Consider the following 16,624-nt stretch of genomic DNA (forward strand, 5'->3'; position numbering starts at 1 on the left):
TTAATCTCTTCTCGTCTAGCATGTTCAACTCTTTATACCTGGCATCTGCCCATTCATTTTCTGGTAACTTGACTTCAGTCAATACTCGGAGCGAAGGTACACGGATCTCAACAGGTAGCACTGCTTCCATCCCGTAAACAAGAGAGTAAGGGGTTGCCCCAGTTGAAGCCCTAATTGATGTTCTGTAAGCCCACAAGGCGTATGGTAACTTATTCGACCAATCTTTATAAGTTTCTGACATTTTGCTAATGATAGTCTTGACATTTTTGTTTGCAGCTTCTACCGCTCCATTTGTCTGCGGACGATAAGGCGAGGATTTATGATGCTTAATCTTGAACTCTTCGCAAAGAGAGATTACTTCCTTCTTGAAATGAGATCCATTATCTGAGATAAGTTCATGGGGAATTCCATATCTGCAAATTATGTTGGTGAGTATGAATTTAGCAACTGATGAGGATGTAAGCTTTGCATAAGAAGCGGCCTCAACCCACTTGGTGAAGTAATCAATAGCAACGAGTATGTACTCGTGACCATTAGACGACTTGGGAGAAATCTTGCCAATGATGTCAATTCCCCATACCGAAAACGGCCAAGGAGAGGTAAGAGAATGCAATTCGGTGGGTGGTACATGGATGAGATTCGCATGTATCTGACATTTATAGCATCTCTTCACAAATGTGTGACAATCTGCTTCTAATGTCGGCCAATAATACCCCAGACGTAGGATCTTCCTTGCCAACATCTTCCCATTCATATGAGGCCCACACACCCCTTCATGAATATCTGCGAGAATTTCTTCTGCCTGATCTTCAGTGACACATAAGAGTTGAATTCCATCGAAAGACCGTCGATACAACTCTCCTCCACAAATGACGAAATTAGCTGCCAATCTCTGCAAAGTCCTTATTTCTTTACTCGACGCCTCATTGGGATGCCCCTGGCCTGAGATGTAGTTCTTTATGTCTGTATACCATGGCTTTCCATCGGGACATCTTGCAGCTATTTCTATAGCATCAACATATGCAGGAGCCCATTGCTCTTGAACCGTGATGGGCCTCATCTTCATATTGTGAGGTATGTCAATCATGGAAGCTAACGTTGCTAAGGCATCGGCGAATCTATTCTTCAACCTTGGCAAATAACTGAAAGTGACGCGTTGAAATTGCTTAGCGAGAATATCCAAGTATTCATGATATGGCAATAGCTTTTCTTCTTTGGTTCTCCACTCTCCTTGAGTTTGGCAAATGATTAGCTTCGAATCTCCATATACGTCAAGATTCTCTATGCCTAAGGCCAATGCAGCCTCAAGCCCAACAATGCATGCTTCATATTCTGCCATATTGTTGGTGCAATTGAATTGTAACTTAACGGCAACGGGGACATGCTCATTTCGAGGCGACACAAGCAATGCCCCTACTCCTTGTCCTGTTTGGTTTGCTGCTCCATCAAAATAGAGGGTCCAACCAGTTTCTGGATATTCATCTTCAACCATCATGATCTCTTCATCTGGGAACATCGGCTTGAAATGCTGACTTTCTTCTCGGGGTGCTTCCGCCAATTGTTCAGCAATGGCTCGGCCCTTTACTGATTTTTGGGTTACATGAGTGATGTCAAATTCAGACAACAATAATAACCATCTGGCAGTCCTGCCTGTCAGGGCTGGTTTTTCAAAGAGATATTTCAGAGGATCCATCCTCGACAAAAGCAGGACCTTATGTGATAAAAGGTAATGCCTGAGTCGCTGAGTGGCCCAAACTAAGGCTAAGCAGGTTTTTTCTAGGACAGTATACTTCTGTTCATACTCCAACATCTTCTTGCTAAGATAATACACAGCCTTTTCATGCTTGGTTTCTGGATCTTGCTGTGCTAACATACAACCCATTGTGGTTTCTGTTACTGACAAGTAAAGCAGCAATGGATGCCCCGGTATCACTGGTGCTACTATCGGTGGCTCAGACAAACTTTGCTTTATCTTTTCAAAGGCCTGCTGACATTCCTCTGTCCATTCTTTGGAAGAGTTCTTCTTTAAGAGCTTAAAGATAGGTTCACAAGTTGATGTCAGATGAGCGATGAATCGCCTTAGGAACTGTATCCTTCCTAGGAATCCCCGAATTTCCTTCTCGGTTCTAGGCGGTGGCATCTCCTGGATAGCCTTAATCTTCTGAGGATCTACCTCTATACCCCTTTGACTCACCATAAATCCAAGCAACTTACCGGAGGTAACCCCGAACACACACTTGCTAGGATTCAGGCGAAGCTGGTATTTGAGAATTCTTTCAAAGAACTTCTTAAGGTTCGGGATATGATCTTTCCTTTCCTTGGCTTTTACAATCATATCATCGACATAAACTTCGACTTCTCTATGTATCATGTCATGGAGCAAGGCTGTAGCTGCTCTTTGGTATGTCGCACCGGCATTCTTAAGACCAAATGGCATTACCCGATAGCAATATGTCCCCCATTGTGTAATGAACGAGGTCTTAGCCATGTCCTCGGGTGCCATCTTAATTTGATTATAGCCCGAGAAACCATCCATGAAAGATAGTAATTCATGCCCGGCCGTATTGTCCACCAAGATATCGATATGTGGTAGAGGGAAATCATCTTTTGGACTTGCCTTGTTCAAATCCCTGAAATCTACACACATTCTCACCTTTCCATCTTTCTTCGGTACAGGTACTATATTTGCGAGCCATTCTGGATATTCCACCACTTGCAGAAATCCAGCATTCAACTGCTTAGTAACCTCTTCTTCTACTTTCAGGACCCACTCAGGCTTCATTCTCCTTAGCTTCTGCTTTTTAGGTTTAATCCCAGGCAATAAAGGTAGCTTGTGCTGAACAATGTCTTCGCTCAACCCGGGCATATCTTTGTAGGACCAGGCAAAAACTTCTTTATATTCCTTAAGTAGGTTTATTAATTCATCGCGCTCTTCAGAGGATAGAGTATTTCCAATTCGTATTTCCTGTATTAAATCTTCTGTTCCGATGTTTATAATTTCGATTTCATCTTTAAGAGGCTGGGCTCGGCGCTCCTCCTCTTGTTTGAGCATATGCTGCAATTCAAGGGGAGTTTCGTTGATCCCCCCTTCCTCATCTGAGGAGGGAGTGTTATCATTATTATTAAAGTCAGAAGCAAACACAGAGACATACTGAGAATCAGATTTCATTGAATTGAAAGAAGTTACATCATTATCATTGGACTCATCCTGAACAGGTTCAGGATTCACATAGTAAATAAACTCAGAAAATGACTCGCCTGGACTAGGCACTGACACTGATTCACTCGACTTGACTAGACTTGACTTAGCAATAAAATAAGATGGAAAAACATCATAACTCCAGTTTGAAAGATTTTCTGTTGCAGGTGCAATCTGACTCTGAGGTTCAGTAAAGGTATCATTACTCTGAATAACTGCCACTAGCACATCTTCACAATCTGTCTCTTCTTGTTCTTCAGAATAGTAATCAACATCAGGCACATTTTCTTCAAACAAAGATTCCAGCACATCTGGCTCAAGGTAGACTAACCAGTCCTCAACAGTTTTCTCAACATAATATATCGGCGGTTCTGTTTCTGGGAGAGCAAGGCCACTGAATATTTCAAAACCGGGTATCATGATCCCTGTCACTGAGTCATACCATGGTTCAGAAAACCCATAGTATGGAAACGTCTCACCTTCTTTGATAAAATGACCATTCATTGATAAGGGATATGGAGCCATTAGGAGTACCCTTCCGGTGCGGCGGATTTCTTCCTTCAATTTCAACAATTTTTCCATGGCTTCCTCCTCCTCTTCAGTAGGTACATATCCAAGACCGAAAATTCCATGGTTTGCTTTGATTGGGCGCCAGTGAGATGCCTTGCTTGGATCACGGCCCAAATTCATACCAGGGAAGTAGTTCATTTTTCTCATCATCTTGGCCACCACAGAACTGATGGCGAACGGCAAACACAACTCCTCCCGAGAGGCATCCTTGTAAGAGATAACAGCAACCTCGAATGCGAAACCATTCAAGTTGTAGTCATCTGCTTTTGCAACTGGAAGGATCAAAGTTTCTCCTGTTATTTGCCCTATTTCTGGCTCTTCATCACCTCTGACAGTGAACAACTTCCCATCTTTAATGAACTTCAATTTTTGGTGAAGGGTTGAAGCGACAGCACCTTCCTTATGCAACCAGGGACGTCCTAGAAGCATATTGAACGAGGCTTTGATATCAATAACTTGAAACTCAACCTCAAATTCTTGACCGCCCATAACGATCTTGGTGGTGAGGACTCCGACCACATTTCTTCGGGTATTGTCATATGCGAGGATACCAAGGGTTGATTCGGCAAAATCAGTGGGACCGAAACCCAAGGTAATGGCAGTTCTTAATGGACACACATTCAACGCGGATCCGTTATCTACCAACACAGATGGTACTTTCTTGCCTCCACAAACAATAGTGACATGAAGAGCTCTAGCATGATTCCGACCTTGAGGAGGCAGCTCTTGATCTGAGAAACTAATGGCCCTGGTGGCCTGGGTTAGAGCAACAACTTCAGCCAGTTGCTCCGGAGATATCTCTGAGGATACCTGTGTTGTATTCAATTCTTTTAACACAGCCTCTCTGTGTTTCTTTGATGCTATCAATAATCCCCATACAGATATAACAGCCTGAGTTTTCTTTAACTGCTGCACAACTTCATCATCTGGATCTTTCACATATTGCGGCTCCTCTCCTCGAGCCAATGCCCCTGGATTTTCGACTCTCAATTCAACAGGTTTGAAAATTCTTCCGCCCCTTGTCACATGTCTGACTTCATCCAATTCAGGCTCATCATAAGTGATAATTTGAGGGACTTGTGGCTCATAGGTGATTACCAAGGGAGGTACAGACTCTCTTAGGTGTGATTCATCACAGAATATGATTTGGGGTTCAGAGATGGGTTCTAAGGCACATATGAGGGTAAGAGGGTCAAACTCAGGATCTCCTATGGTTATGGCATTAACGGCAGCAGGAGGATTTGCATGACCAGGTAATGGGTTTTGGGTGACATTGGGTCTTGGCTGGAATGCAATGACTTTCTCATCAATGAGTTTCTGGATTCTAAATTTCAAGGCAATGCAGTTGTCAGTAAGATGACCAGGACCTCTGTGGTACTCACAGTGTAGGTCAGCTCGCCAACTTGCAGGTAGAGGATTGGGGGGAGGCCGGATGGCAGGTAAGGTTATGCGACCTGAAGCAAGACACTGCTTAAGCACCTCTGAAGATGGAATGGGAAGAGGGGTAAATTCTACCCGGGTTTGTTGCCGAGGTGCGGTTGCGGTTTGAGCATAGTCCATTACTAAAGGTTCTTGGGACCTAGAGGATTGAGCATTGGAACGGGAAATACTATTGACTTGGGCTGGAGGGGACTTTTTGAAATCTCTGGGGTTTGGGTTGCTACGGTTGAATACACCTTGAGCCATAGCCTCCTCTATCTGGGTGCCAGCCACGATGAAGTGTTTGAAGTCTGGATAGTATTGCAAAGACATGTGATACTGGAGCTGGGGGGAAATATTTTTCATGATTATCTGGACTTGTTCTTCCTCAGACGGGCGCTCCATCATCTGAGCTGCTATTCTCCTCCATCTTTTCACAAAAATCAAAAAGGATTCCCTCAAGTCTTGCTTTGTTCTCTCTAAATCCTTTCTGGTGATTTCTGTCCCATCATCATATTTGAATTGCCTGATGAACTGCTCGCCGATATCCTTCCATGTCCTGTAACGAGTCTTGTCCAAGACCATGAACCATCTCCTCGCAACCTTGGTTAGGGAAACTGGGAACAATTGAGCCATTTGCTCAGAAGATAAGCCTTGAGGCTGACACATGATGGTGAACATTTGCAAATGTGTGATTGGACAACCCACACCATCATATTTGTCGAAATCGGGCATTTGAAAATTGGCAGGAAGGCGAATTTCGGGAAATAAAGTAAGATCACTGGGATTGAAACCACCCTGGTCTTGAAACTGAATGTCTTGAACTTTCCTGGTAAGAGTCTCTAATTTCTCCATAACAGACTTATCAACCATGGACTGAGAAGGCCTACTGTGATTCTCGCTGTACTGCTCTTTTTCTAAGTCTTCTTCGACTTTATCAGGGATATTGATGAACACTGTTTGGGCAGGTGCTACTGGAGTAGCTGCTTGGCGCATAGGCCCTTTATCCTTGGACAACGACGGTCCCAACTTTTCAGAAAGCTGAGCCTTGATAACTCGGTTTTCTTCTTTGAGTTCTTGAAGCTGTTGGAGAATCAAGGTAAGAGTATCGGTAATAGCAGCGGGTGGAAGACCATCTTGGTTGTCTGCCATTGGTGAGGATGAGGACGGGAAAGAAGGAGATGCTGGGGTTCTTAGAGAAGGTGGCGGAGAAACAGATTTCCTCTCTAACCTCGAAGAGACCCGAACCCAAGGAGTATTAGGGTTAGCTATGATGTTTATTGCCCTGTAATATTCGAAAGACATAATTTAAAATCAGAGAGAAGAATAGACGATGATGCACACATAGACAAAGATAATGAAAGAGAAGGATGGACTTTATTGATCAATCATTTGAGTACATGGTTCAATCTTTCAAAGATAAACATGGAACTAAGCATTCTTTTTAGACTTCTTCTTCGGACGACAATCTTCCTCAACTGACTCCTTTAAAGGTTTGATGATTCTTGCATCCCAAGCAGATGAAACAGCTTTGACAATCTTGGGCTTGAGACCCTCAGGCGGATAGAAATGATGAAGGGGAGGCACAATGGATTGCTCCCTTCCATACTGACGCTGAATCCTGGCAGGAACATAAAAGGAAGTCTTTTTGAGACCAAGAAGGCGAACGTAGTTAGCTTCTCCGGTGTTGAAGACAGCTTCTTGGATTCCGGGAATTTGCCAATAAATCTGATCTTCTTGGCGAGAATTTAACCATTCAACCCAATCGCTTTTATGATCGAAAGAAACATCATGACGCCATTCACTGAAGGTGTATAACGTATGATCAAAATGGACAGGAGCTGCAATTTTTAGCTTGTGGCATAACCACACTTGAAGTAATGCAGGACATCCTGAGAAAGACCCAACGAAAGAGCGAATATAAGAGCTTGGACCTGAACTGGCACGAAGGTGAGCCATATCATCCAATCCATTGAAAGTTTCTGCAAGCATAGTAGGAATTGGATTGGCGCCACGATCCATTTGATCAACGAGGTCCAGAAGAACAGCTGACGCAAAGCGAGAAGGCTGGACAGTGAGGAACCTAGCAAAGGAGCAGAATCTCAAAGCGCGCCGTCGAGCTTTTTGAATATCAACAGCACCAATGTATCCAACAGGAGGGTAAATGTCAATCAGTCGCTGCATGGACACTTTTTGGCCTTTCATGAAAGAGTTCATGGATTCATCTGGATTATCCATCAAGCAAAGGAACAAAGGACGATAATCTGGAACACAGGATGGCTTCACTAGAGGGCCATCCACAGGATATTCCAATAAGGCACACCATTCTTCAAAGGTGGGACACATTTCTTGGTTGCCAAAATGGAAGACATGATGATCGGGATCCCAACACTCTGATGCGGCATAGAGTAATCCCCAATCGAGCTTGATGGTTGCCACGTAGCCGAAGAGATTTTTCTCTTGTTCACTTATGGCGTAGATATGGGATTCTCTTAATGTACCACGGATCCAATCAAGAATTGTACGAGTAGACATAGTGCCCGTAAGCCAAGAGAAGGGATATAAGAATGATCAGGATTACATGAACACGAGATTGGGATAAGTTCCTGCCAGTACAAGGAAAGTATGAATACATGATCGAATCATACGATAGAAGAATGAAAGGCATACGATCGAAAGATTAGATGAGATAGCATAAGATTGCTTTCAACGGATAGATCAAGAATGACTAATCCTATGAGATCTTTGGAAATGATATGATTTATATCCTAACCCCTAAAGGAAAATTTTTTTTTTAATCTCGCACATTTTAACAGTGTGACCTGAAGGCATCAACCCTAATCCTAATCAAGCGGAGTGGAGAGAGGATCTCGACTCATGACTTTGTTCGTGTACCTAGGACCGATCGTAGCCATTGGAAGATGGTCTACGGCCTAATCTAGACACAAATAGGTAGGATATCCTAAACTAGGCTCACACACGTGATACACATGTGTTCGTATACTACATGCATGTGTGGGTTAATCTAGGGGTAAGGCCAAGAGTTCCCTTAGCGCGAATCCCTGTTCGATATACTGTACCAGTGTCCGGCGTATCAGTACGTGAACAAGAGATCCGTTTACGTACCATAAAGGTACTAGGCTAAGGGTGGAATGCTTCTCTAGCACAGAGGCACCAGGTGATGAAATCCCAGTCAACCATGCTAGATAACACTCCGGGTTCCTAAAATAGGACGTGTGTGCACGTGAGATGCAGAGTTTAGATGCAAGTGATGTAAGTGTGTGCAATATGTTTGCGCAATCTATGATGCCTTCAGGTTTTGTTAGATTAAGTTTGAGTAAAGTGTGATGAGAAAATAAAACAAGACAAACTAATCTAACAAGTATAGAGTTTTTATGAGCCAATTAAATTAAATTCAAATGAATTATCTTTTGAAATTTTAATGAAGTTAGGTGGTCCCCAGCAGAGTCGCCAAACTGTGGTACCCGATCCCGCGAGAGGGGTGGGGCGCGAGCCGCCGCGCGCTCTCTCTTGGTCTCCCGTACCCACGCGATTGGCGTGTGCATTTAATTATTGATTTGAATTCGTCTTTCATGTGAACTTGGGATCACTAAGGCAATCCGAATTCCACACGAAAGAGACTGACAGAGTCGCCACCTAGATGTGGGATCTAGGACCCATAATTAACCAGAAATCTAGACTCGCTACCTGGTTACGAGAATGGAAGGTATGGGGAGTTATCCACCACATGCACCATTCCTGCCCGATAATCGGTCTTCGATTCCAAAAGCTAACTCTTTTAAATTTATTTTAAATGGCTCATTCAACTCTATGTTAATGTGCGAACTAAGTGACATGCATCCTATGATCTAATTTCAATGTGAATCCTAGATGTGTATCTTGATTTATTAATTTGTCTGGATTCATTCTAAGTGAAAGTTCTCCTAGAATTCTAATTTCATGGAAAGCCCTAAATGATTTGATTAAGCATTTACAAGAAAATTAATATCCAAAACACCACAATTTGTTGTGGTGCCGACTCGCGGGTGGTATGCCGTCAGACATCCAAGCTGCCTACGTACCCAAGCCTCACTGGGATCAGAGTCGACGTAGTTCGGTGCACCTAAGCTAAGCTACTTATGCCTAACTCAACTAGGACACCGACCTAGACGGGATTGACTGTTTCAACAGTTTTAGGAGAAGTTATTTAATTCAAGTTGAGGATTTTATTATCTTAAGATTTCATCTAAGATGCTATATGATTCTCATCTAAATGCAAATGGTCCCTTAGACTAATGCAGGTTTGCCTACATCCTAGTTTACTAGCTTGTCCTAGGGAAAGATTGGGTGACTAGTGTAACTAGACCTATGGCACGGTTGCTATACATAGCAAACGTCCGTGATGAGGCTGGACTCCTAACTCTAGGACTCCCTAAAACCTAAGACTCCCTAAAACTTAGGACACGACACGACACCGGTGTTCCTAAATTGGGCTCTAAGGGTCCTTACGACGGAAACCGTAATCCAACGGTTCCGAGAGACACGAGGTGAATCGATTTCAGTTCTTGAGGTTAGTGAAAAAAGGGATGGAAGAGATGATGAAATAGTGTGAGGGAATGAGAAAGATAGAGAAAGGTGCGACTGAACTTGGGAGTGCCAAATTGCCTACGTACCCCGCGATGGGGATCAAGCCACACGTAGTTCCGCTGGGGAGGTTACTTGGATTTTGGAAAACAGAATTGGTATTTGGATCAGGAATCGGGTTTGTATTTGAGCATTGGACTTGAGATTCAGAAACATTGATTTATCAATGGGATTTTGGAATTGGGAATTTGCATCAAAGAATTGAGCATATAGGAATCATCAAGGGTTTGAATTTTGGGAATTCAAAATGGGCGGGCTTATGAGATTCGGCCAAATGGATTCAGACATGCGACTCAGATTGTGTTGGGATATGACTTGGTTAGGCAAAAGGGAGGAAGTTCTATTAGGTGTAAACGGGCATTAGTAGAATAGGGGAATGACTCGGTTGTGACATGGAAGGCCGCCACTTGGTCGAATGCGACTCGGTTGCATTGGGATGGGTTGATTAAGGAATTGGATTGAGTCAACTAAGGGGAGAGTCCAATCGGTTAAAGAGGTTGAGCATACTCGACTAGAGAGTTGGGTCAACTCGACTAGGGAGGTTGGCTAGAGTTGACTCAGTTGAGCTGGGTTGGGATCCCACTTGGTTGGATTGTATTGGGGCGATTTGACTTAAGCTGCAGGTGGCCTGGCTGGGTTAGATTTAATGTAACCAGATTTATGGATAAATGGTGTGCCTCAGTGAGTGGACAAAGGTATGGCTTGGGTTGATGTGACTCGGTTGAGTTGTGCTAGGGTCAGGTTAGGTGGGGTTAATGGTTGAGTTGGATTGGATTGGGTTAATGGTCAAGGTCAAGTGCGGGTTGACTTGGCTTAGACTGGATTGGAACTGGTTGAGCGTGGATTGGGGTGCGGCTTGAGGTTTGGGTGGTTGGAGTATCTTAGGAACCAATAGGGCAAAGTGGCTCTTAAGGGGAATGAATTAATTGGGCCGAATGGGCCCGATGGCCGGGTTAACTGGGTTGGCCGGGTCTATTGTAGGGGTGTATGAGGGTACTGTTGGGTGGATGAATGAAAGGCATGTGGTGTATGATGTGTGGCTATGGTTATAGGGTTTAAGGCTTATGGGTATGGGTTTAGGTGTGGTTAATGGTTAGGTTGGATTGGGTTAATGGTTAGGGTCAAGTGAGTCGGGTCTAAGTTAGGAGCAAACCCGAGACTAGCCATGGTCTAACTAGGAGGAAGCAGGGTGCGGACCAGGGTGCACCAGGGTGCGAACCAGCAGGGAACCAGGGTGCGAACCAGCAGGGGAACCAGGGTGCGAACCAGCAGGGGAACCAGGGTGCAACCAGCAGGGAAACCAGGGTGCAACCAGCAGGGAACCTGGGTGCAACCCGCAGCGAACCTGGGTGCAACCAGGGTCTAACCAGAGTGCGAACCAGCAGGGAACCAGGGTGCGAACCAGCAGGGGAACCATGGTGCAACCAGCAGGGAACCTGGGTGCAACCAGCAGCGAACCTGGGTGCAACCAGGGTCTAACCAGAGTGCGAACCAGCAGGGAACCAGGGTGTGAACCAGTATCGAACCTGGGTGCAACCAGCAACGAACCTGGGTGCAACCAGGGTCTAACCAGAGTGCGAACCAGCAGGGAACCAGGGTGCGAACCAGTATCGAACCTGGGTGCAACCAGCAACGAACCTGGGTGCAACCAGGGTCTAACCAGAGGCTAACCAGGGGGAACCAGGGTGTGAACCATTAGGGAAAAATAAAAATGAAGATAAGATGGGTTAAGAGAAGAGGGAAACATGTATAACTTCAAAGTCTACCATCAAGAAGAATGAGTAAAGATTGATCCCAGATGCTTCCTAACATGGTTTTTCTTTTAAAGTAAAAGATATGCATGAAAACAGACCCTACATAGAATTGAAATAAATGCCTACCTCTTTGAAAACCCACTTTGTGTTTGATTTTTCTTTGATGTTAATTCCTTGAAGATGATTCCTTGCTTGATAATGACTGCTTTTGATATATATCACCCAACGTATCACCCGATCCGGCAAGGATGGCCGAACCCTTGAAGAGATGAGGGAGAGGGATGAATTTTCTAAGAGAGGGATTCTTTTTCTTCTTTTCCCTTGGATGGTGGGATGAGAGGGTATTTATAGGAGAATGGGATAGGAGGTTAGGTGAGGTTAGGTGAGGTTAGGTAAGGTTAGGTGAGGTTAGGTAAGGTTAGGTGAGGTTAGGTGAGGTTAGGTGAGGTTTGGGTGGTTAGGATGAGAGGAGAGGTTAGGTGAGGTTAGGTGAGGTTTGGATGGTTAGGATGAGAGGAGAGGTTAGGTGGTTTTGGATGGTGAGACCCAGGTCAAGATCTGTCATTGATCTAACGATTTACGGAAATCGGGTCTCGGAATGGAATCAGGGTCCGGGCTATGAAGTGACCCTAGCTTATTTTGTCCCGATTGATGATCCGTAAAGTCAGATCAAGATATTAATGACCTAAAACATATAAATCAATGATAGAGGGGGTTCTCACATGGATTTAACACACTAAATTCACTAATCAGGGTATTTTTCAATTTTTCGGATCTAATCATCTCACCAGGTACATCTCTTTATCATTTTGTTTTTTTCAAAAAATTTGAGGATGGATCAATATATTAGGTTATTGTTGGTTAAAGTAAAGCAAAATGTGGGTGTCTACACCCACCACCACCAACTCCGACCAGAACCCATCCCCAACCACATCACTACAGCACCCAAAACCCCTCTACAACCACCAAAACCCTCTCCTTACACCCCATCTTCTCCGGTCGTCCTTGCCGGAATCCGGCCTCAAACCCACCTCCAAAACCCGACCAAGCCACCATCTCCTCCACCTCACCTCCGACTTCTTCTCCTTGATTTATTTTTAAAAGAAAAACAGAGCAATAGAGGAGCAGAGAGAGAGGAGATTAAAGGGAGAGGAGGAGGAGATTTGCAGAGGAGTCTCAAGCTCCCACCACCACCACCATCACCGAGCGTTGGACAAGGCACCTACCTCAGCCAACTCCATTGAATCCGGCAAGGCCGCCGGAGCTCCAGCCGTTATAACATGGTATTTAGTCATACAAACCAAAGCTACAAAGAAACTGAAATTGAGTTGGGAATTTAGTCATGATCTCATCTGATTTTTCTATCATTTAGAAATGATGAAACCCAAAACCAAATGAGATTTAAACTGCCTCATCAAAGCTCTTGTGAAACCCATTTGCATATATAAAAAAAAATGTGATCAATCATCCTCACACAGCAAGCATATAGAGACCAATAAAAAAAGAAGAAGATTAAGCATGAGAAGAGAAGCGAAATTACCTTCTTGTCCAACGAGATTGACTAAGAAATACCAATTTAATGCTACCGGAGAATGATCGCCGGAATCAATGTCTTGAGATTGAATTAGAGAAGGAAATGATGGTGATACGAAGGGTTTTGGGCAGTTGGATCAATGGAGAAGAAAATAGATCAGAAAGTGAAAGGGTTTGAGGTGATGGGAACCTGAGATTGAAGACCATGGCGAGGTCGGTGAGGTTGCCGGAGAAGGATCTAATGGTGGTGGCTTAGATCTAGGCGGAAATGGACAGAGATAAATGAGGAAATGAAGTGGTTTCCTTTGGAGAAGATGAACGGAAAAGATGATGGAGGTGGGGTGGATTTGCTAGACCAAGATGATGATAGGTTGTGACAAAAGGGTTTGGGGAAAATGGGTGAAGGAGGTGGAGAAGATAGGGTCTGTTGGAATTTTAATGGAGGCGTTTTGAGAGGGGTTTGGTCAGATTCAACGAGGTTTATGACCAGATTTGGGTTTGGGTGAAAGAGATGATGGTTGGGGGTTTTAAATGAAGAGGGATTTGATGAAGGTTGCAAGCCCGGTTGGAGATTGGTGGTGGGATTACGCCGGAGATGATGGTCGGAGGTGGAAGATGGAGGTGAAATGGGGAAGATGGAAGGTGGTGGTCGGAGGTGGACGGATTTCAAGGATTCGGTGGTGGCTTGGTGGAGCTGAACAGAGGAGGAGAAGGTAGAGGTGATCGGAGAAGAAGAATATGGGTTTGGTGGATAATGGGGGAGGGACGAGGCTATGGTGGTTCTTGATATGGGTTTTGGAGTTTCTGTTAGGTCAAGGTGGGGAAAACGGCTGGAGCTCCGGCGGCCTTGCCGGATTCAATGGAGTTGGCCGAGGTAGGTGCCTTGGCCATCGCTCGGTGATGGTGGTGGTGGTGGGAGCTTGAGCCTCCTCTGCAAATCTCCTCCTCCTCTCCCTTTAATCTCCTCTCTCTCTGCTCCTCTATTGCTCTGTTTTTCTTTTAAAAATAAATCAAGGAGAAGAAGTTGGAGGTGAGGTGGAGGAGATGGTGGCTTGGTCGGGTTTTGGAGGTGGGTTTGAGGCCGGATCCCGGCAAGGACGGCCGGAGAAGAGGGGTGTAAGGAGAGGGTTTTGGTGGTTGTAGAGGGGTTTTGGGTGCGGTGGTGATGTGGTTGGGGACGGGTTCTGGTTGGAGTTGGTGGTGGTGGGTGGGTGAATGGGGGTTGGCCGGAGAGGTGAGGGAGGTGGCCGGATCTCTCTCACTCTCTCTCCTCTGCTATTTCTCTTCCTCCCTCTCCTTTTCTAGAAGAAAAAAAGAAAATGAGGCACCCCCTCCCCCTGCCCTAATTCGGTTTGGGTTTTAAATAGGGGAATGATAAAATTCGCCCCCTCTCTTCTTCCAAGACAGCCCCTTCTAGTGTAACTTCTTGCAACTTTTTAACCTACAGGGGGGGGGTCTTGGGTAAGACAAGCCTAAGCTAAAAATGATGCAATTGCCTCATCCCTTTTTCCATGGACAGCCAACCTCTAGTGCATTTGTAGTTACCTATTATATTGGCAGGGGGTGCCCAAGAAAATAACAAAAAGGGAAAATTTTTGACAAAATATCTTCTTGAGAATTGATTTCAACCCTTCGAATTGCCTTTATCAATAAATGGCTGAGATCAAAAGCTTTCTAACCACTTAGGAAACTTCCAAGGAAGCTTCCTAAGATACCTCCTAACTAATCCTAGTCCTAAGCCTTTCACTAACCTAGCTTAGGGCCTAATGGTGACTTGGAGGGGAAGAAAAGCATCTTCACTATTTACAAAATTGCCGTGGTTCAGGATAATACACCTCCTAATTATGTTACACACTAATCCGCATACCCCTGTATCTCCCTGGATAACCAATTACGGAAAATTTGAACTGGTTTTCCAGGTTCCAGCACACCCTTATTTCTGGCTAAATCGCCACCCTTAACCCTACACTACACTACCATACAAATCTTGTCCGTTTACTAGGCAAATCGCGACGGATTTGGACAAAATTTTACGGAGACCTAAATGAGACCCTAACCTATTCTAGAAACAAATTTGGGACATTAAAACACTAGTTTGATAGGGTTTCCAACCTAACGACTCTATTAGGGTTCGATCAAAATGGGGTGTCTACAACGCCCTTTCGGATAAAGGGAATCCAATAGAAGAGCCTCTATACCCACGATATCGCGGTAGAGTACTACCGAGAGAAACGGGATCCCTAAAGCCTAAAGGGAAAGAAATCAAAACAGAGAACTAAAATCCTAAGGAAAAGAACAATCTCGAAGAGACAAAAACAAAACTAACGAGCCCTAATCAATCTCCAAAGGAGACGATATCTAACCCGCGAGGGAAAACCCTAAACAAACGAGAGATGAAAAACTTCTAATCTTAAAGGTAAACTTCTAAACAAAAGGGGACAGACAAACTCTCTATAAGAAGATCTACTAAACGATCAGTCACTTAGAAAAGGTCCTAACTAGTTAAACACTCTAAGAGGAGGAAATCCCATAACCTGTAAAAACTCTAAGACAGGAAGGGAAGAGATTGGCTCAAGAAACATTCCGTCCCAGCCAGAACTCGAGAGAAAGTTTCTGAAAATCGACGAAAAGATTAAACGCTGGTGATGATCCCAAATACTCTAATGAAGATCTAGACAACAAGAACAAGCTCTAAGACTCCGAGACACAATTTGGATATCGATGAAGAACTTGATGGGAGAGACAGAAAAAAGAAAAGGAGGGGCTCCGAATAACCTCATCATAAACATCCGAAATGAAGGCCCAAAACACATTCAGTTAGGAATACAGGTGAATGTCTCAAGGAAATGACAAAAATTAGATTCCTCACATTCTTCATGTGCCAGTAGCATATTATTATCCATTTGACAAGATTTTTGCAACCAATTACAAGGGATATATATAGATAAGTCATGCACCTATACCACCCTTGACATGGGATAATGAAGAACCATCTAATTTGCCTCGCTTAGCATACATCATTTTCCAATCAATAGGTGAAGACAACTAATTAATTCAACAGATAAACAACCATCTATCATATGATAGAATACCAACCTGAAATCAAATGAATCATTTGTTTATACCCTCGACATGGGCAACGAAACGAGATCAAATAATGCATACAATCAAACCCTTGACACGGGTCTCCTGTGAAATCAGATGGTACTCGTACCCAAGACATGGAGTAGAGTAACCATCTGATTCCCTACATCAATTAAGCATCCATAACTCCACCATCCATTTTCAACAGAAATTAAACCCCAGGTTAGATTCAAGAACCAAGTTAAAACCAAATCCATGGGTCACACACCATCCAATCAAGAAGACATTCAAAGCAAAAGTAAATTAGTTATGCAAAGTAAAAGAATGTAAGAAATATTACCTGCAATATCATCCAAAGAGGGTTCAAAATAGAAAAACACCTCTCGTTCTGAGCAAAAAGAGCGATTTGAAAGCGATCAAC

General features: G+C 44.0%; 1 protein-coding gene across 1 annotated transcript; it reads right to left on the reverse strand.

Moving 5' to 3' along the window:
- Positions 1-6,543: 6,543 nt before the first annotated feature.
- Positions 6,544-11,901, reverse strand: LOC143852030 (uncharacterized). Its single transcript, XM_077361543.1, has 2 exons — positions 11,713-11,901; positions 6,544-7,794 (listed from the first exon to the last, which is right to left on the reverse strand). Exon 2 carries the CDS (start codon positions 7,721-7,723, stop codon positions 6,620-6,622), a length of 1,104 nt encoding a protein of 367 aa, XP_077217658.1. The 5' UTR covers positions 7,724-7,794; positions 11,713-11,901; the 3' UTR covers positions 6,544-6,619.
- Positions 11,902-16,624: the final 4,723 nt, after the last annotated feature.

Source organism: Tasmannia lanceolata, unplaced genomic scaffold (assembly GCF_043159265.1).
Source record: "Tasmannia lanceolata isolate RefF3 unplaced genomic scaffold, GAP_Taslan_0.1 ptg000018l, whole genome shotgun sequence".
Classification (NCBI taxonomy): Eukaryota; Viridiplantae; Streptophyta; class Magnoliopsida; order Canellales; family Winteraceae; genus Tasmannia; species Tasmannia lanceolata.

Bases quoted from the DNA above. Each gene is read 5' to 3' on its own strand.
- LOC143852030 (XM_077361543.1), bottom strand. From the start codon at position 7,723: ATGTCTACTCGTACAATTCTTGATTGGATCCGTGGTACATTAAGAGAA.